At 37.1% G+C, this 20,866-nt stretch overlaps 3 protein-coding genes across 11 annotated transcripts; 2 read left to right on the forward strand and 1 right to left on the reverse strand.

The window, feature by feature from the left end:
* Window positions 1-95: 95 nt before the first annotated feature.
* Window positions 96-11,852, reverse strand: ldhd (lactate dehydrogenase D). The gene is made up of 11 exons (XM_077516250.1): window positions 11,687-11,852; window positions 10,341-10,453; window positions 9,740-9,881; window positions 9,122-9,263; window positions 5,947-6,106; window positions 5,637-5,836; window positions 5,309-5,437; window positions 3,708-3,835; window positions 2,788-2,878; window positions 2,132-2,243; window positions 96-665 (listed from the first exon to the last, which is right to left on the reverse strand). The coding sequence occupies exons 1-11, from the start codon at window positions 11,792-11,794 to the stop codon at window positions 485-487; spliced, it is 1,506 nt and encodes a 501-aa protein (XP_077372376.1). The 5' UTR covers window positions 11,795-11,852; the 3' UTR covers window positions 96-484.
* fam169b (family with sequence similarity 169 member B) lies at window positions 9,074-14,942 on the forward strand. 9 transcript variants are annotated; one of them, XM_077516260.1, is made up of 8 exons: window positions 9,074-9,152; window positions 9,767-9,934; window positions 12,408-12,550; window positions 12,686-12,788; window positions 12,874-12,959; window positions 13,199-13,361; window positions 13,939-14,078; window positions 14,297-14,942. In XM_077516260.1, the coding sequence occupies exons 2-8, from the start codon at window positions 9,898-9,900 to the stop codon at window positions 14,318-14,320; spliced, it is 696 nt and encodes a 231-aa protein (XP_077372386.1). In that variant the 5' UTR covers window positions 9,074-9,152; window positions 9,767-9,897; the 3' UTR covers window positions 14,321-14,942. The 9 variants fall into 9 exon arrangements, with proteins under 9 accessions (XP_077372386.1, XP_077372378.1, XP_077372379.1 ...); XM_077516252.1 differs by having other exon boundaries at window positions 13,939-14,121; window positions 14,297-14,933; XM_077516253.1 differs by lacking the exon at window positions 9,074-9,152 and adding an exon at window positions 9,343-9,594 and having other exon boundaries at window positions 13,939-14,121; window positions 14,297-14,933.
* Window positions 14,943-15,046: 104 nt separating this feature from the next.
* On the forward strand, window positions 15,047-20,560 carry arpin (actin related protein 2/3 complex inhibitor). The gene is made up of 6 exons (XM_077516261.1): window positions 15,047-15,320; window positions 16,015-16,090; window positions 16,554-16,686; window positions 17,043-17,249; window positions 19,286-19,449; window positions 19,618-20,560. Exons 1-6 carry the CDS (start codon window positions 15,229-15,231, stop codon window positions 19,624-19,626), a joined length of 681 nt encoding a protein of 226 aa, XP_077372387.1. The 5' UTR covers window positions 15,047-15,228; the 3' UTR covers window positions 19,627-20,560.
* Window positions 20,561-20,866: the final 306 nt, after the last annotated feature.

The following is a 20,866-nucleotide window of genomic DNA, read 5'->3' on the forward strand; positions in this document are numbered from 1 at the left end:
CACAATGATAGTAAAAACCCTGAATATGTGTACTTTTCTGTCTTGTTGAAGCCCAGTGGGTGGCTCTTTCTCACTCACTTCAATCCATGATGCAGTACTTTAATACACATTTATTTTGTATTTCACCAGAAAAAAAAAAACTCAAGTAAAAACAAAAAAAACTTTCAAATTAAAGTGCAATTGCTTCTCAAATAAAGACAAAACAGATCAAAGATTTGTCAGACTGCCGTACATGTTTACAGATCCAAGAGAAAATTATGTGTGGCTGCTTATATAACAACTATATATTCGATTGTGTATCTGATCCAGATGTCAATACCTGGAAATAATATATGAAATGTTGATCCACTCTGTTTATTCATCTATTGATGTCAAAGAAAAAAAAACTCATTATTCCTTAGAAAGGAGTTTGCTTGACAGTTCCTGTATTTTTTGGAGGGGAGTGCGCATATACACAATTTTGTTACTTGGTTCACTGAACTCTTCAAGGATGTCTTGGCAGTAAGACCTTCCCTGGATTCATTAAGTTGTTTGGGTCAAGGGCATCCTTGATATTCTGCATCACTTGCATTGTCTTGGACCCCACCTCTTCCTGGAGCAGTGCTCGCTTGCCCAAACCCACTCCGTGCTCCCCCGTGCATGTGCCATTCATAGCCAGGGCCCGTCTGGGAGAAAACAAAACAATGTACGTTTTTTTTTATTTTTATTTTTTATGTTTTTTAAGGAAAAACATACAAAAGTAAAGACGTATCCGAACATTTGGAATAACCTATCTGCATAAATTGGTCATAAAATGGAATGTGATCTAAGTCATAACAATAAACAATCGAGTTTCGTAAAATGGTATCACATAAACAATTATGTTTCCATCTTATTTTTATTGGACACAACATATAAACATTTCAGTGCATGAACAGAGCAAGTGTGTGAAATCTCTTATGGAATTATTTGTTCAGATTCCTTTGGCAACTATAACGCCGCTTATGTAACCTTTTCCAGCATTATGCAAGCTAAAAAAATAAATAAATAAATGATTGGAAATATCTCAAGTCTCTTATGTGTGGGGGCATCTACGGATATTCGATACTATGTCTGCACTTCAGAGCTAATCAAATTGTTGAGTACAACTGAAGACTCATGGGCTCTCTTACCAGAGCCCCTGTGGCGAGCACTGAGAGACTGCTAAAATATAAAGTGCATTACTAATAAAATTGTATCATTATTATTTCAGCCTTTAGTTTATGACTGAAAAACGGCCATAAGAGTGGCGGCCGATACCAGCATCGATAATCGTTGCGAGTATCTATGCCTTGAAATATGGTCGGGTGTCGGCTCGTTACCTGGTATCGGTACTTGCCCATCCTCGGATAGGGCAAGGCAGCTTTAATGAACATCTCGTTACATTGATTGGACTCCAGGTTGGCTAGTTTGTTACTGGTTAGCTCTTAGCGATGTCATTAGCCTTGGAGGTTGTATGTTTGCATGCATGTTGTTTACATGGTGTAATAAAAACAGATACTGTAATTGTTGGTGTGGTGTTAGTTTAACAGAACTTGTTTTCCTATTGCTGTGACTCACAAGATCAGATCACATTTTCTGACCAATTCTTGCAAAAATCTAATTAATTCCAAAGGTTTCAGATATTGTTTGCAAGAAACGAAAGACGGACGGACTAAAAAGTAGCTTTCAGCTTATTTGGGTGTGTTCATACTTATTAAATGTTGTACATATAACACTGTGCCATCCAAAATAAATAATTTGAATTTGAACATTTCTGAGTCATGAACATCACTTGGATGGTCTCAACCGCAAATGTATAATGTCACCACCCGTCCGTTCGTCATCCTCCATGCAGGAGTAGGCTACTCACAATTGGACAATCAAACAATTGTATGGCACTCCATAATTGTAAATAAAAAAAAGTTCACCCTAAAACTACAACATTCATGAGAAGAAGCATACTTCGGGAAGCATGCAACAAATTATGGTACTGAGAAGGTCAAGAACAGAAGAGAAAAGGATGCGATCAGACTGTTAAGTTAGTTTGTGAGTCTCACTTGAAGCAGGATTTTTTTTGTTTTGTTTTTAAATATAAATAGACAATGATACAAAAGAATAGAAAAAACATTACCTTGCTAGTCTCTCACTGAACAGATGGACCCTATGCAGTTCTTCTGGATCATTTGGATCAACTACCATCAGACAGTGAAAGTTCCCATCACCCACATGACCCGCGATAGGACCTGCAAGAACATTACATAGGACCTTTTAATTTAAAAAAAAAAAAAAAAAAAAAAATAAATAAAAAAAAAAAAATAATATATATATATATATATATATATATATATATATATATATATATATATATATATATATATATATATATATATTTTATAATTCAGATAGTGAGATTTATCCATGTTTGAGCTCAATGATGTTCACACTGTCAAGACAAGGACAGACAGATGTTCAATAGGGGCAAATAGATACTGTAAATAGCTCTTTCAAACATTTTAGTTCTCACTTGAGCGTTGTCATTTCCAAAATAAGGACAACGGTTGATCATAAAAGTGTAGCTTATAGTGTGTTACTGATATTTCTCAAATCACACAAATACAAAGTAGAACGACTCGGTATTTTGGAGACACCAATTCTTTATGTATTTGTGTTCTTCTCAGTTTCAAATATTGGATAAAAGTTACTGTAATATTTTATTTTACACAAGTTTTAGTTTGTGTGGCTGTAATGGTGTGAAGAAAAGAGGCCTCGCATCTGCAGCGCGCTCACCTGTAAGTTTGTTCTCAATCAGGTCCGCTTTCGTCTCCACAATGATATGAGGCAGGTGGGAAATAGGAACGCAGACATCTGTCGAATAGGCCTACAAACAAACAAACAAACAAACACACTGGCTCACCCATTTGGAATTGCATTCAAATGTTATTGTAACAAAATAAAAATGTCTAAAAGGGCCTGATATAAAGCACATTGTTATAATGCTTTTCCATTCTAAAATAGCTTTCTTTTTTAACTCACTAAATGGTCATTTTATATCGTCAAAAAAAAAAAAAAAAAAAAAAATATATATATATATATATATATATATATATATATATATATATATATATATATTAGGGGTGTTAAAAAAAATATATCGCGATACTACATCGCGCGATTCTCGAATCGATTCAATAATTGGCAAAATCGATTTTTTTTTTTTTTTTTTTAGGATTCACACCTTAAGCATGGAAGAATGTTATATGAACGGAACATTAAGCCTTAATATTTTATTTCAATGCTGTTCAAACATGAAACAAATTATAACCTCTATAAGACTGAAATTTCAGATAAATAAATAATACATTTTCATATAAATCTTACACTCTACAAGCTTACTGATTAGTATTTTCTAAATTTAAATGAAAAAAAATCGCAACAATCGACTTATAAATTCGTATCGGGATTAATCGGTATCGAATCGAATCGTGATACGAATCGAATCGTCAGGTACTAGGCAATTCACACCCCTAATATATATATATATATACACATATTTTTTTTTATTTTTTTTATCTTGAACTAGGAGTCATCTGGCAATTAGAAATGCGTATTGTATGTTTTTTTTTTCTTTTTTTTCTTTCTACAATTCCACTTTTATGAGCAATGTTTTAATTTGTTTCACAAAATATAGGAGAGCCACAATATCTTACCTGGCAACCAAGCCTGAGAGCCTGAGCAGCATACCATGCGTCATGGCGAGCTTTCCACAATCGGTTTCGTGTTTCTGCATCTCTGGCCCATTGAAAATCAGACCCACCATTAATCTGTGTGATTTCCTCTGTGCAAACATAACAAAAATCAAGCATAATTTTGATGAAGCATAAGTGACATAGTTGTGTAGAGCAGTGCTTCTCGAACCTTTTTTCAGTGACATATCACCTGTGAAATACTTTTTCAGCCAATTACACCCTAACTAGCGCAAAGCATTTCTGATTGAAAAAAATAAAATAAAATAAAAACATAAAACAGAGTGCTTTGCTATCGTTGTCTGATTTATTAAACTTTGGAACTCTGTTTGTATTTCTGTGGACTCTTGAAGTATTTGTAAATAAGAACATATAACAAAAAAAAAAGAAGAAAGAATTTAATTTCAAATAAAGATTTGTTCACACATATCAGTACAAATTATTATCAACATAAAGTGTCCTCTTTTAGGATCTTAATAAAGCTCTGTTCTGCAAAAAGAAATAACTCAATTTTAAATAAAGTTTTCAAGTGATTGACAGTATTCTAGGTGGCATATGATATAACAAGTTGGGTCGACCCATTCTGGTATGGGGGAGATGTTGGGTTTTTAGGACACTAAAATTTAATACCCTACTCAATTAAAAAAAAAATAAAAAATTATGAACTTATATTTTTGTGAAATATTTACATATACTTTATAAATATAATTTAAAATCTCACATATCCCCTGGAGTGCCTTCACGTCCCACTAGGGGTATACATAGTCGCATATGCCAAATTGTTAAGGTGGATGATATCAAACAATTTCTCTGGTCATGTGGAAAAGTCGGAAAAGGTAGTAATTTAATTAGCTTTCAGGGCAGTTCTGTTATTTTTTATTAGTTTTAGTTATTTAATAAATGCTTAATTTTAGTTTAGTTTTAGTTACTTTCAGTATTAGTTTTTTTACTTGTGCGCAATATTTAAAAAATAAATAAATAAATAAAAAAACACCCGAGGAGTGATGTCATCTGAAGGTGCTTTTCTATTGGCTGCTGCTAGATGATGTCACTTCTGTGTGATACACTTTCAAAGATCCATATTCCGGTTAATATCAAAATAAATCTACTTAAAATCACATTTAAAGTAATCCCCAAATGCTCATACATTAAATTAATTTCCAAAGAATAAAACGAAGGACATTTTTGCTATAATTATAGTTAGTTTTAGTTAGTTTTGTAAACATAAAATATAGTTTTAATTAGTTTTTATTTTCGTTTTTATTTTATTTCGTTAACAAAATTGTTTGTTGAATTTTAGTTTTGGGTTTTTGTTAATTTTAGTTAACTAAAATAACCTTGGTTGACGTGACAAAAACCGCCTGCAGGCTCACTCAAAGCTTTTGAGATACACTCAAAATCAAGATCCCAAAAGACTTGTGAAAAACTCGCGAAACAGCAAGGTACAACCCAACATAAAGCCCGTAATGTCAGAATTTTTTACCCAAATACAAATCTTCGATATAAGTGAACCGCGAAGTAGTGAGGGACTGCTGTATATTAATAAATGTCATGTACTGACTCACCAGTAGTGTTTACTTGTTCTGCAAGGCTCTGTTCGGAACCATGGAACTCCAGAAATAGGGTTGGAGTAACGGGATACGACAGAGAGCTGAACTTGTTGCACGCGTTGATCATCACATCATCTAGAAATTCTTGAACACACAAACATACATAGTTATATTATCAGCATGTACAGTATGTGATAAATTGTCAAAATTATCTTTTTGTAATTTATTTAAATAAGAGGCCAGGATTTTACAGGCAAATTGTGACAATGTTAGCCTCTGTGCTGGCAAAAGTATTATTTGTGGTGTTGTGTGTGTTTTATTAGCGCGGGCGACTTGTGCTCACCGATGCGCGCGATGGCAACCCCGGCTTGTAGAATCTGCACAGTGCTATCCACAGCAGCCTGCACTGAAGGAAACGAACAGACTGCTGACACCATGGCTTCTGGAATACCGTAGAGGCGCAGAGTTGCCTTGGTGATAATCCCCAGAGTGCCCTCTGATCCAACAAACAGGTTTGTCAAGTTGTAGCCTGCTGACGTCTTCCTATGGTTGATTTAAAATGAAGAAACTTACATAAGCGCAGCAATGTGTCAATGTTGCTCCTGTATGCAAGTACCTGAAATTACAAATGAATATGAACTATTTTGTCCTACCTGGGTCGTCGGCCCTTGCCAGCCGTGTGGATAACAGTCCCGTCGGCAAGTACCACCTCCAGGTTCATAACATTTTCTCTCATGGTTCCATATCGCACTGCATTGGTACCAGATGCACTACTGGCTGCCATCCCACACAGTGAAGCATCAGCTCCAGGATCTAAGAAGAAGTTACAGCTCAGTGTTGTTTTCTGAATCTTTTTACAAATCATAATAGGAAAGGCATAACGTATTATACAAGTAAATAAATAAAATGTGTACTCCTTATAAGTCTTTAGTGTAGTCAACATTAAATGACTGGACTGCAGAAATCCTATGGTTACTTTGTCAGAGGTCCAGTGTTCCTCTTTGGAAAGACAACCATCTCTGCAGCAAATTCCACCTGACGGTAGGGATGTAACGATATCGCGATATTAAAACTGCCACAATGTATTGTCGTCGTCATGTCACAATATTAGAAGCAGCACATCTGATTAAAAAAAGTCAGGTTGATTTTCATTTGTGCAGTTCTAGCACCCTCTGGTGGCTAGTTTTTTAGTGCAGTTTAATTTTCACAAGGCATGTTTTAGCTCTTCTATGTTTCAAATCCACGCTATTGGTCAGATGAAGGGGAACGTAATATGCTTGCGAAGTGAGTCAGTACGTGGATGAACTCAATGTGTGCATGCATTAGCAAGCAAGTGCTTATTATATAAGTGTCTTATTAGAGATTGTAGGTGGTTTATATGCATTGCTGTTATGTACAAAAGCACAATATTGAGGGTTTTTTTAATTTCAGTTTATTTTATTTTATTTATTTATATATTTTTATTTCAATTTTTTAGTATGAGCTCGTTTTTTTTTAACAATATGGTGACCCTTTTTTTTTAAAGCACAATATTGTGTTGTTGTTTTTTTTGTATGAGCTCTTTTTTTTTCCTCCATATGGTGACCATTTTTTGTATCGCCAACCTCCCCACAATATCATAATAATTATCGTATCGTGACCTTCATATCTTGACAATATCATATTAGCAGACCCGTCACCAGAAAGAAATTGTAGGGGGGGCATTACCTTTTTTGGGGGGGGCACACTTCATCAACCTAAATCTAATGTTCATCAGGTTGAACAGCGGCATTGTGACAACTGCAAAAGTGCTCAGAAATATTTTCTGTCACTTAAAAGCGGAAATCTGAAATCTAAAAGACAAACTGAAAAAAATGTGTAGTTCATTTTGCATTTATTCAACTCAAAAGTTCATTTGAAACAAATCCACTCTTCACTTCTGTAAACAACTATGTCCGAATGAATGACTGCAACCCAGCCCCTTCTATCTGGAATTGGCTAGCAGTTGCCTTCATTTGCGTGTTGGATTAGGGCTGTACGATATGGACAAAATTTCCTTTCATTTTTGCCAGATATCTCTATTCTTTGATCTTTGACTCAGCATGAGACTTCACATCATTTTACTTTTTTTATGGTGCCTTCTGTATTTTGTGTTATTTTATTTCTATACTTATACAGATTTCTTTTTTAGTATTAATTTTATTTGCGTGTATACTTATCTACTTATATTTACTCTAATTAATTTTATTTTGTGTTATTTTGTTTCACTTGTGTCTACTAAAAGACTAATTTCTATTCCATGCAGAGCACTTTGTATGCAGCAATGGCTGTTTTAAAGTGATTTAGAAATAAGGTTGAGTTATGTCGATGATATACAGAAACAACATATGGGTTCAGTAAAAAACTAAGCAGAATATCAATCCAAAAGGATGTGTAAAGTGCTGTTGTTTTTTTTTAAATGAGAACTTAGTGACAGTCATCAACATGAACAAACTTGGCAATAAAAAAAGAGAATTCAACTCACATTGTACTGCAACTGCTTTAGTGATATATAATTTTATGCTCCTTAGTTGTTGTTGTGTATGTGTGACTGCTTGGGTCTGCATACTGTGTATTGCTACAATTCATCTGTGCTGTGTGGCTTGACTAATTAAAAGAAAAGTTTGCCACTCACTTGTAAACGTAACCAGTGGACTCAGGATTCCCATTGATGTCAACTGTGTCATCCTGTATCGAGGTTTGGCGTTTGGTGGATTCCATTAAAGCGGCACGACGTGCTCACTGCTCAGTCTTTTTCCCAGCGCCAGCCGGCAAATGCGCACTATCTACCCGGAAGTAGATTTGGCTAAGGCACGTCTGCAGAGCGCACGTCTCCCCCCCACCCCACCCCAGCCCTCGTGATCCGGATTGTAATTGGCTAGCCTTAGTTGTCAATCAAAGCCAAACTTGAAAGGAGGTATGTGGTTGGCTGGCACGCCATGCTTTACTTAAAACAGAAGGCGCAAGTTTACGTGACTGATTGGACGAATAGTTGGTGAGTCATCTTGCTAGGGCGGGCACGGCTGACTGACAGGGCGGGCACGGACCCCCAAGGCCCGCCCATGGCGACGGGACCGCATATTAGGATTTTTGGATATCGTTACATCCCTACCTGACGGAAATCAATCTTTAGTAAAAGGGACATAGCAGCCTGCCTGGAGTTTTCCTAACGGCAACTGAAAGACTTTCACAGAGTAAATAAATAATATCGGACTTGGGCACCTTGAGTTACAAGTCTGAAACACTCATATCTCAAATCATCTTTACACACTGAAATAAATGGAAATGCCATTGATCTGTTCCAGCGTCCCCCAAAAAACAAAGTTTGTAATGTGAAAAAAAACCTCTATAATATTGTACTCTACAAAAACAGACAACCATTACATAATTAAATTTAAAAAATGTAATCATTTTTGTGGGGAGGTTGGCGATACAAAAAGGTCACAATATTGTAAAAAAATTAGCTCAGACTAAAAAAATACACACAATGTTGTGCTTTTGTACATCACTACAATGAAAAATATTATAAAAATATTACATATAAAAAATATATAAATATAATATATATATTGAGGCACTTACTTGCTAATGCACGCATATGTTGAGTTCCTCCACATATTGACTCGGTTCACAAGCATATTACGTTCCCCTTCATCTGTCGATTAGCGTGGATTTTAAACATAGAAGGGCGAAAACATGCCTTGTGAAAATTAAACTGCACTAAAAAAAAAATAGCCACCAGAGGGTGCTAGAACGGCACAACTGGAAATCAACCCGACTTTTTTAACTCAGAGTTGGGGTTTGACTGACCAACAGGAAACCACAGTCCAGTGTCTCGCAGGTAGGCATTGAGGGCTTTTCGGGTCACACCGGGCTCTACCGTCACATCAAAATCTTCCTGGTGGAGATCCAAAATCTGGCTCATATTTCTCAGGCTGAAGCACACACCACCCTAAGAAAAGAGGGATGAATAGGATAGGCTTTAGCTACAGGTGCATGTATGTGCATAAACGAGGTCATCACGAGAAGCACCTGTAGCTAAAGCCAAACTCTGGCATGGTTTTTACTTTCTTGAGCTGGTTTTCCCATCTCTGTTCTGAGGGAATGTTGATTGCAACCAGCTCTAATGGCAACTTTAACAGATATATTTCATTTAATTTGGATAGCAATTTGTAAAGGGGTTTGATTTCCACTGTTTGAGACACATCACAAAACAGCTTTTACTTTAGCCTACTTCATATAAGTGTTGTCTTGCGGGAAATATAATGTGCATGAACACAATGGTGAGTAGTTGTATGGAAGCATACAAAGCGATGTTATTTATGCTTTGTATAGTGCAGATCATCTCCCAAGGTAACAACTACGGAAAATTGTGAAATTATTCCAATGTCGCAAGACATAAGATCTCTGTATTGTATTTTCGCTTACCTTAACAGCTCCTACCCCTCCTTCCAGGCCAGTTCCAGTACCAAATGGGATCATGGGAAGTTGTTTGTGATGGCAGACATTCGCCAGAGCGCTGACCTCCTCTACACAGCGTGGAAAAACAACCACATCCGGTGGACGGCATCTAAAAAGACATTGGCATGGGAGTTCATTGGATTTGTTCTGAAGCAAGTGATGGTATGAAGGTGCAGTATAGCCCTTGTCAAAAAAAAAAAAAAAAAAGTATAGCCGTCATCACCGATTCTGTTCATAACCTTTATGGACAGAATTTATTCATTTTATTTTATTTTTATTTAGTGATTTTGTTTTATTTTGGATATGTTCATTTAGTGTTAAAAGTTTTTGTTGAGCCTCACACTATAAACTGTATTTTCATCTACTTAACTTTGTTTGTTTTTTTTAATTAATCTTTAATGTTAAAACAAAAATTGCAAAAATATTTCCCAAAAATATGTACTTAGTATTTTGTGCCATCTAAATGTAACGTAATTATTCTGCATTTAATCTTCTTCCCTGTACTTGATTAAGCAAATGTCAATCCACAATGGCATGACCATTGAAAACAAATTAGTGTAACAGTGACCTGTGTACTGATTCATCTTTGCCGTGTTGCTCTCTGACAGCAGTTCCCACGGACAATCCGTCCTCGCCGCATATTGACTTGAATGAAGAAAGTGCACTGTCCACAGCAGCACTCTGTGTAGACACGCGACAGGCATATGTTAAATAATTTTCTGTTACTTAGACTTAGCTCAGTATCACCATAAAGACCAAAATTAAAATACTGTAGTAGTACTAGTAGTAATACTTTTGAAACATAAAATACATTAAAAAAAAAACATTTACAGATAAAGATAACTTTAAAGGAAGACCTATATCCCAAAAATAACATGTTTCCTTCAAATTTATGGCTAGACCGCTATCGTCCAGGCCGATTATATGTCGTTTTTTTAGGCTTTATTTGCAGGTTTTAGATGTGTCCCTCTTCCAACACATCTGATTTAAGGGGATCAGGATCGTTATCAAGCTTTCGCAGAGGTCACTGATGAGCTGATCATATGAATCAGATGTGTTGGAGAAGGGAAATACCTGTATCTATAATCTACATGACTCTGGCCTACGAGTAATGGGATTGCCCACCCTTGAATTGTAGGGAGTGGACTTCACACAGATCTGATCGGATGGATCGGAATAGCTGATATTTGGCATCTTATGCGTTTTTTGTTGTTGTTGTTTTTTTGTTGTTTTTTGATTGGCTGTAATGTCTTTTTACTTTAATAAAATCACTTGACTTTATTTGGACTTTGATATAACTGTGACTTGACTTGGTCAATACAAAATGACTTGAGACATGCTTGAGACTTAAAGATAGAGTTGCACATGTGACTTCAACCCTGACTTAATACCATTTATGTCCTAAACTTCCCGCAAAAAAGCTCAGGACTTTGTGAAGGCATTGGAATTGGAATTGAATATACTTCAATTAAGCCAACTGATTCCAACCCAATAGGCCAACCTCTTATTTTAGTGAAGAGAAAACTGAAGAAAACAAACAGAACAAAACCAAAAAGCCCCTGTGTCAAGTACAGTACAAGTACAATAATTCGTAAACCTCTTAAATTTGATCCAGTTTTTATTGTTATTTTGTTGTTGTTGTTGTTGTTGTTGTTTTCTCAGTTCCATGCTGGTGGTATACAAAGGTGAAAGCATAAAAACTCTAGCCCTGGCACTTCCCAAATTCGTCTAGACATTTACCCTACAGCGGACTATACTAACGGTTGTACCTTTTAATTATTAACTGTTTCAAGGACATCAGAAGTCAAGGTAAAAGCCATACTGTAGACTGCATGATTAAATACTAAAGCAGGATCTCGACCGAGTTCCACTATAAAAACTGGCGTATACTTTACTGAAAAACTACTTACTTACTCTGGCGATGTTGATTGTTTGAATGCTGCGACGCTGACAAAAAAGTCTCTGATTTGCTGTCAGCAGAAGCGACATGATTTTGCGTTTATTTTTGTACCATACTACCATTTTAGTCTGTTTACTATCACAACAAGCGTTACATCAACGCACTAAACACTTCCGTTAAAATGTTCAGAATAAGTTACACACGTGTAATCACTCTCTTTCTTCTTTCGTCGTTTACTAACTTAGCAGCCTATTTCCGGTAATTTTCCTGCTCGCGTCTGTAACTTGACGCTTTTGGAGAAGTTGACATAACAACTTCCGAGCTGAGGGTGGCGCTGCAAGTCAGATAAACGCTGTCAGTTGTGCGGTGTGTGTGAAGGAAGTACATTTTAGGTGGGACAGCAACAGGTGGAATCGTGGATAACTTCTTCATGGTAAAAAAAATACCCTGGTGGTCCTTCATTCTTGTCACAATTGAATACGTCGCAAAGTAGGTCACCTTGTCCTTGCCGAGTGAAGGTTTAAAACTGTTGAGCATCAAATCGGCTTGGTTGCTTGATTTATATTACTAGCAGAGTTCACAAAGTGGTGGATCAGTATAGATTCACCGAAAGGGTATTTTAATTAAGTAATATGGTGGCTAAAATGAATGAATCTAAACTTTTGTCTTGGATTCATTGAGTGGTTGTACGGTAGCCATTTTTTTCCCCCTTAAATGTGCACATCAACTTTAAAGTTCTGTGCAGGATGATGTTCCCTGTCGACTTTCCACCTGTGGATGAAACTGACCTGAGGTCGGCATCTGAACAATATCTTTTGTCGCTGAAATCCAGACCTGAAAATAATGAGTGGTTTCAGCACTCATCCAAAGCCTCGAAGGTATGAAAGTAAATTTAAACCCCAAGTTGTATTGTATAAATGAATGCCGATTTACTTCAAGCAGATTTATGTTATCATTTATGTCTGTGTTGTTCCCGTGATTTTAAGAAATGTTTACTCTGTCTCTCCAATTAGTTGGAAATAACAGCAAATAACATCAAATGGTTGCAGCTCTTTGAGGATGACCAAGCTGGATGTTTATTATTGGCACTTCATCCACCTGATGATCCGGCTCAAGGTGTGATCACACTTAACCGCGGAGGCAAGCAAACAAATGCATACACATGTCTTCTGACACTTTCTGTTCTCCATTTCCCTTCTAGTGGTGGCCTTGTACTTGTATGGAAGTTGGTGGTGTGTGAAGGATGTTATACGGACGTCCTGCAAAACAAGAACTGGCTTGCTTCCAGTAATCCCACTTTCAGATTTATAAAATATTGAGGAATCTTCTGTGTGGGAAGTATTAACTTAAACTTCGATCCTAGTCTTGAACAGTTTGGAAAACCTAGCAGCTTTTATTAAGTTTTAAGCGTGACATGTATATGATTAACTTATAAATTAATTTATAATTTAATTCCAAACTCAAGCATGCTCAAAAGTACCATTTTATCATTGGATGACATTTGTTTGTTTGTTTGTTTTCCCCAGGTGCAGTCACTTATGGAGAGACTGATTATGTTCCTACTGAGTCAGGTCGTAGAGAGGCCTTCACAGGAGGAAGCACTCTTCTCCGTGCACCCCCGCACAGAGAGCGCCAAATTGTTGTGGCGAGATGGCCAAGCAGTCGGCTTCTACACTGTCAAACACAAAGGTTAAAAACAACATTCTGTCATTTGCTGTGTCTTTTTGACTGGCTGACCGGCTGTCCATCCACCGTGCTCCATATGTGGTTCTGATGAATTTAGCTTTTTACTAATTATGTATTAGCATTCGGTGTGAAAATTTTATGTACTGTTGTAAGTCACACTTTTTTTCATATTCGTGACTTGTATATCATCAAATTAGAGTTCAGATTGGTGCCCAAAATCTCCATACCCTAATTGTGTTGACTTTGTTTTGGCTGTTGGCAAATACTTTTGGTGCATTACTGCTAGTGGCCAGAAGGTGGTGGCAATGCACCACTGGGGCACTCTGAAGAACCGAACAGCACATTTGAACAACGTTCAGAACTTTTGGGGTGAAGCATTATGCACACCCACAATTTGGAAACAAGGATTTTAGGTGCAAGTCCCAGCTCTACTGTTATTACTGAAAAATTTCCCAAAAATGTGACTTTGTTTGACGCATTTTTATTTTTATTTTTATTTTTTGACTGATGCACTGCTGAACATGCACTGCAGTATTACTCGTGCTGTACACACCCGACTCCCATCTGTGTGGTGTTTCAGGCACCCTGTGTGACAGCTGGAGCAGCCGCTGCTACCTGCTGCCTGTTTTGGATACTGTGCTGGTGAGGACAAGTTGGTGGAGGAGAGGACTGGGACTTCAGATGCTGACTGACTTCTGTTCGTCCTTCCCCAACGAGGAGGTGCTGGGAATCAGTGTGCCGCTTTCAGCCAGCATGGTTGCAGGTTAGAAAGGTTTCTAGGGTTACACAATAGTTTAAACGTCAGCAGTATAAACCAAAACAGATTTCAGAGAGTTATGTTAACAGTAATTTATTTTAAAGATTGACTCCAGTATGTGTATCTAATATACAGTAATACATTTTCACCTCATGATGCCATAAATAACCTCTGTTTTTAGTGTGTAGGCACTTCCTGCAGCTGAATGAAGATCACAGAGACCGTCTATATGAAGTTGAGGCTCCAGGGGCATGGACTCAACGGCGAAACATCTGGCTCAACATCCAACTATCCCGCTACTTGATCAGTAGAGATGAAGTTGGCTGAGTGGGAAACCTCATTTGATCATCTTGTACAAGTTGAAATAACTTGCCATCCTTAATTTTTCCTCTCATAACTGTGATGTTAGTGGTTTCTTGCATCTATCCATTTTCTGTCACGGGTGAGTTGGAACCTATCCTAGCTAAACCTGGGTGAGAGGCGGGGCCCTCTCTGGACAGCCAACCCATGCTTGTGGCTTCTTTGGGGTTTTATTTTTTAATTATCTATTTTTTTCTGACATGGTATTAAAATGCTTCCCAATGATGCATAGATTGTGAAAATCAGGTAAAATTTGGTAACTATATGTCAATTTACAGATCAGGCAAAAGAATGAATAAATTGCGCTGATAGTTGGTGAAATGTACTACAATGCTTACTAGCATTTTCCCCCTCCATTTTCAATTATTTTGAGAATGGATTATACATTATGGCATTTTTAAAAAATAGTTATTTCAGATTATTTCAGACACCCTGAAAGTTGTATGTTGTTCAAACAGGGCATAAGATTTTGTCAATGTTTGGTATATACTGCTATTAAATAATTGTTTTATAAAACGTCAATATGGTAAATGTACTTTTGAATTTCTTGTGTTGTTTAGTGTTGAGTAATTCATTATCTCTGTGATGTTGTGTCAAGCATGTCATACATCAAGAAAAGGCAACACTACTTGTAGTCGGAGCGTACAGTGTCAAAACCAAGCGCACCGTTGATGTGGGCGGAACCGGAAATGCCAGTTTCAGGAAAAACACTGACGGGATTTTTTGGAATACTGTACAGAATAATTGCGGAAAATGAGCCGAATCTATCAGAACACATCTTTAACAAACAAACCAGTACACAATGAGAAATATGACAGTGTGTGGTCACCCGATTCACATGAAAGGTAGGAGAAACCTGTTGTAATTTAGTAAATCCGATACATTACTTTTAGTATGGACTAACGATTGCCATTTACTTCAGTATTTCCACCGATGTAATTGTTTTCCTCTTCTGTTGTATAATGTTCTTGCCGTTTGAAAAACATTTATGTGTGCTCACGGCATTTGATCTTGGTTGTTGTGGTGTGACTGTCGTGTTCATGGCCTCTAGAGGGCTTGCGTGCATTATAGGTAGATTGCAAGGTTGTGACGTCACAATTTTCAGGTATGTTGCAACAACAGCACAATTTAGTTTAAAAAGAACATAATTTAGTGAGATGGTTGGCCTGTTTTACTATGAATTTTTATTTTAATATGTTATTCATTTTTCCTACTTATTGTCTTATCTTATTTTGAGGATAATATGAACTATGCAAAACACACCTGTTATGGATAATTATTGAATTTAGATTCAGAGAGATGTTAAGGAATTTTGCATATGAATGTTTTTTAAATGTAACATTTGTTGGTTGATTAAATTAAAAAAATATATCTTAGGGAAATGTATTTTTTATATTAGCTAATAGCTATTGAGCTTATGTTTTTCTTTTTTATTGTTATTAAGTGTCACTTTTTTCAAAATGCTGTTTGTATTGTATTGTATGTATAACTGGTGTTTTTGTTTTGTTTTGTTTTGTTTTGTTTTGTTTTTCCCTGCAGTGGTCCTGGAGTGATGACTGAAGGAATGCTGGTTGATGTTTCAAGACATGCATTGACTGACATCAACAATCAGAAGGTACTGTATTATTTAGACTTATTGATCATATTGCAATAAAATAACCAAAGTTTCCCTTCATCAGTAAACTACACAATGCAACCATAATAAATTAATTGACAGTAGTTTGTTTTCTGAAGTGTCTGGTCGACCATCAAGTGTGAAAATACTCAACTATTTTCATTTCATTTTTTTTGTTTATTTTTATTTTATTTTTATTTATTTTTTTTGGGGGGGGGCTACCAACATAACTCCGTTCTGAATTCTGATTGTGACATTACATAACAGTAAGGTTAATTTACATACAACCAACCCCACACAGTTTCTGATATTTCAAATCTGCAGTCAACATACCCCTGAATGTTTTTTTTCCTAGTCTCCTCACAAACTTATTGCAGAAATATTACGCATTGAATCAGCACTGAACAGTTCAACAGAAAAATATATATATATAGTTATTTATTTATTTTTTTACATTTGGCAGATTCGTTACTACGTGTTGTACATCAAACCTCGACGCATCCATCGGAGGAAGTACGACCTGAGTGGGAAGGAGATTGAACCAAACTTCTGTGACACCAGAAAGGTCAACACAGGCTTCCTCATGTCCTCCTACAGTAAGTGAAAGCCAGCTTTTATTTACTTGATCAAATTACATCCTGCATTTGTATCAGTTGGCTTTTTCTCATAATGGAATATGTAATAAAATATTTAGTAATTGTGAGGTCTTAAATATAATCTTGGTTGCAACTTAAAAAAAAAAAAGGTTTTAAAGCTTCCGTAATCTGCAGATACACTGGCTAGGGTACTGTGATACAAAATTTAAGCAGCCTCTTGCATGTTATTTTCACTTGGAAATGGAGCGAACAGCTAAGACGCCAACCCAATAATTTAAAAAAAAAAAAAAAAAAAAAAAAAAAGGTTCCTCTAATGTCTACATGTGTGCCTGTGTTTTCCATATATTTCGATGTAGAGGTGGAAGCGAAAGGGGAGTCAGACATCCTGTCCGAAGAGCAGCTGTCAGCACTGATACGTAAAGCCGAGCTGGTGAAGATAACCGACAAGCACAGACCTGCCGGGACGTGGGCCTTCTGGTATCCTGAATGCGAGATGGACAAAACAGAGCTGGAGATGGAAACAGACATTCGACTCAAGACCAGAGGGAACAGCCCCTTTATATGTGAGTCTGGATTGGAATGATGTCATGATATTTCTACCAGGGTCCAAAGAGAAGTTGAGATCGTTTTAGTTGAGTAGATATGTTTAAAACAAAAAACAGATAGCGGACATTAAAGAGAAAGTCAACCGTAAACATTTCTTGACCATAATATGTTATATGTGACCTCACTAGTCTAACCCCGGGTTTTCACCGGATGCGGTTGCGGTGCGGTTGCGGTGCGGTGCGTCTTGACTGCGTGCTCCGGACGGGTCAATTTTTTTGTCAATCCACACCGGCTCCGCACAGCTGCGGTCCGGCAGCTCCGTCGCCGCCCACTTCCCAACGTGTCTCGCGGGACCGCGCGCGCGCGATCATGTGGCATTTCACAACGACAAACATACAGAAAGTCTGTGCTCAACAGAGAAGCAGAAAGAGAGGTGGACTTCTTTTGATTTAACCTTTTCTTCTTCTTCTTCTGCTATGAGATTCCATGCAGCATCCTTTTTTTGGTTGTCCTTATAAAAAGGATGTGCCGTGTCATATATTATTTTGTGGTTTTCCACCTCCAATATAAACCTCTCCTCGTCCATGTTCGCTGGTGTCTAAACCGTGAATGAGCACATGGCCCGGCGACGCCCACGTCACGTTTTGCTGAAAAACTTGCGAAATAGGAGCTGGTGAGTGTTTTATTCTGAAAGGTAACCGGAAATTTATTTTGAAACTGCGTCGGTCTTCCTGTCCCGCTCGATGTGTTTTGTGCTAGCTTGCCATTTGCCGGAGGCCTACCGCTGCGGCATCCGGCAAAAATAGAAAATAGGTCTATCCTTGCGGAAGGCCTGCGGCACGCCGCAGCTGAGACGCAGTCGACACGCAACGCACCCGCAAGCGGTGTAAACTGCACCATTCGAATAAATGGAATCTAATTGCTTGCGTCGCCGGACCGCACCGCAACCGCATCCGGTGAAAACCCGGGGTAAACATGACCTTCTGATTATTATTACAGTTGTGGAATATGAGTTACATGGCAAAATATAGCCATTTTGATCCATCTCAGGGGGCGGTCATTTTGCCACTTGCTGTCGACTGAAGATGACATCACAGTTGCTCAGGGCTCAGGCAACGACCAATCACAGCTCACCTGTTTTCTGAAGCTGAGCTGTGTTTGGTTGTTACCTCATATTGGTGTTACCTCAACTTGTTATTAACAAGAAATTTTGGGCGGGGGGGTTAACTTCCCCTATAATGAGATTTCATTCAATCATTCTCTCCCAGCCATTTTCACAGAAGCAATCCCTTTTACTCCCGGCTGTCTTACTCGATTTTGACTGATTTTTCAAGGCCCACAGAATATTGTTCTATTGCTATTAAAAAAACAAAACAAAACAAAAAAACATGGAACTGACCAAAAGAAAGATTAAGGTATCTTCTTTCACCTGGAAAAAAATTATATTTATATCTTTTTCCGTTTTGCAGCAATTACCATTAAAATATAGATACGTTTCATCATTATTCACAAATCTGTTTAGAATTGTCAGTAATTGAGCTTTTTTTCAACATGGCCCTGGTTGATCTCCTTTGCTCTGCTGCCACCTACTGGCCGTTTGTGTAATAACTACCATTTCTGCTACCGTTCTTTGCAGTTGAGAGGCTGCATCAAAGCTGCTCAAACATTAAAAAAAACAAACAAAACAAAACAAAAAAGTAGAAATATGTGTTTGGGACACTTAAAACATTTAAAATAGAACATATTTATACATTTTTGGGAGCAAATGAGTTAAAGTGTAAATGAACTCAATTTTTTTTCTCTTTTACTACTTGGAGAGGGTTGGAAGATGAGACTTAATTAGATTAAAACATTCTATGGGTATTTCTAATGTTAATAGTTTCTTCATTAGGATTGTGTGTTCATTGGTTTGCTTTGGATGAGCTGATCTATAATACATTTAAATTGTAAAATTCTTTAGTAAATAAATAAGTCTTAATAATGTAGATGAGTCACTACCATTTAGACAATGATTGGCCTGGTGGGTATTTTCACCTTTTCTTGCTCGTTATAGTCTCCTTAGCCAAAATAGATGGTGGCACAGTGTCCAAGTGTAACTTTGCCGGAGACCAGAATGCTGGAGCATCGTGGACAGACAAGATTATGGCCAACAAAGCTGGAGCAAATGACAGCCAGAAGCCTGCGGGTGAAGGAGAGGGATCGCAGGAGGATGAATGGGTGAGGGCAACATTGAAAATTCAACCTAGTTCAGGCATATGTTGTTTTTACTGCAAGAACTATGTATTGTGTATATATAGTGGTGTGTTGCATCTGAATAGATGTTTGTCAAGTTTGACATATTGCATCAATGATATTAAAAAGCTCACAATTTTGTTTCTGTCTTAGGATGACTAAAGAGAAGACAACATCAGTCTTGAGTTCTTGGACCATCTCCAGATTGAACCACCTCAACATCAGCTTGATGTCATGGATTAGATTTCCTCGGTACCCCCCAGAACACCAAACACGTTGCACATGTGGCCTTGGCATGAACTGCTTCTTCAAGCCTACAAAATGAGACTGAACTCTTTTCTTTCCTTTGACTAAAACTGACAGTGTTGTGCTCTGGTTATTTTACTTGCTTTGCTACTTTCATGCATATTTGCATCAGTCACGTTGCATTAGAAAGAAAGCTCAAACTCCAATATGCTACATAGGATTGCATTCTTTCCCATAGTGGTTGAGTAAATATATTATGCAATAGTAATAAAGATGATATGACCAAACAAGGATAATCAGGATCCCGACAATAACTTTTGGCCTGGAAGGGGAATTCTCTCAAAAATTCCCCATGGCCACATAATTACCCCTGCATAAAATTATTCTGAAACTAAATATGCAGACATTTTTTATTATTTTTAAGTTTGAAGTACTCTAAGTATACTTACAACAAAGCATGTCTTTTATGTGTGTGTGTTTTTTTTTTTTTTTTTTTTTTACACACCATATGTTAGAAACAGATCTTTAAGCTCCAGTTTTGGTCTTGCCAGAGAACTGAAATAGATTTGATTTGATTATTTTTTTAACCTCATGGCTCCATTGAGCGCATGTGCCTCTATCAACAATTGATAATGCAATGGTGATTCGCAGTTATGGTAGAACATTGAGAGCGAATTATTCCCATCCTACGCCAGCTGTGCCTTAGTCACCTTTGTGAAACTGCACTCCCGAAATCAAAAGTAGCTATGCACATTCGTTTGAAAATCTGTAACAAAACCTCAGACACTATTAAAAATATCAAATGCATTAAGCAGTACTGTACATGCATACAATAAAAATAGTGGGGGGGGGCAATTACAGATTTTGTTATTCATGAACTCCTTTTCAGAACTATAAAACATGAACGTGTCTGTCAACGTGGTGATTTATTGCTATAAAAGGGATGGTATAAAATAAATGGGCATACTGTACAAATTTTTTTTATTTAATTTTATTTTTCTACAATTCTTTAATACACCGTACATCACTTGTCAATAAGTAATCCCCACTTTCCTTGTCATCTTTGACTACAAACATACATATTGCAAATACACTTTTTACATAAATATTTCCCATTGTTGTCCTTAAATGTACAAAATACCATCTGTAGCTTTTC

Source organism: Festucalex cinctus, chromosome 3, assembly GCF_051991245.1.
Source record: "Festucalex cinctus isolate MCC-2025b chromosome 3, RoL_Fcin_1.0, whole genome shotgun sequence".
Classification (NCBI taxonomy): Eukaryota; Metazoa; Chordata; class Actinopteri; order Syngnathiformes; family Syngnathidae; genus Festucalex; species Festucalex cinctus.

Coding starts and splice junctions, on each gene's coding strand:
- fam169b (XM_077516252.1), top strand. CDS start 9,898: ATGGGAGTTCATTGGATTTGTTCTGAAGCAAGTGATG. Junction 9,935..12,407: donor TTGTTCTGAAGCAAGTGATG/GTATGAAGGTGC, acceptor TCAACTTTAAAG/TTCTGTGCAGGATGATGTTC. Junction 12,551..12,685: donor ACTCATCCAAAGCCTCGAAG/GTATGAAAGTAA, acceptor CTCTCCAATTAG/TTGGAAATAACAGCAAATAA.
- ldhd (XM_077516250.1), bottom strand. CDS start 11,794: ATGGTAGTATGGTACAAAAATAAACGCAAAATCATGTCGCTTCTGCTG. Junction 10,454..11,686: donor AAACAATCAACATCGCCAGA/GTAAGTAAGTAG, acceptor GTGTCTACACAG/AGTGCTGCTGTGGACAGTGC. Junction 666..2,131: donor TTCAGTGAGAGACTAGCAAG/GTAATGTTTTTT, acceptor GTTTTCTCCCAG/ACGGGCCCTGGCTATGAATG.
- arpin (XM_077516261.1), top strand. CDS start 15,229: ATGAGCCGAATCTATCAGAACACATCTTTAACAAACAAACCAGTACAC. Junction 15,321..16,014: donor TCACCCGATTCACATGAAAG/GTAGGAGAAACC, acceptor TTTTCCCTGCAG/TGGTCCTGGAGTGATGACTG. Junction 17,250..19,285: donor AGGGAACAGCCCCTTTATAT/GTGAGTCTGGAT, acceptor TGCTCGTTATAG/TCTCCTTAGCCAAAATAGAT.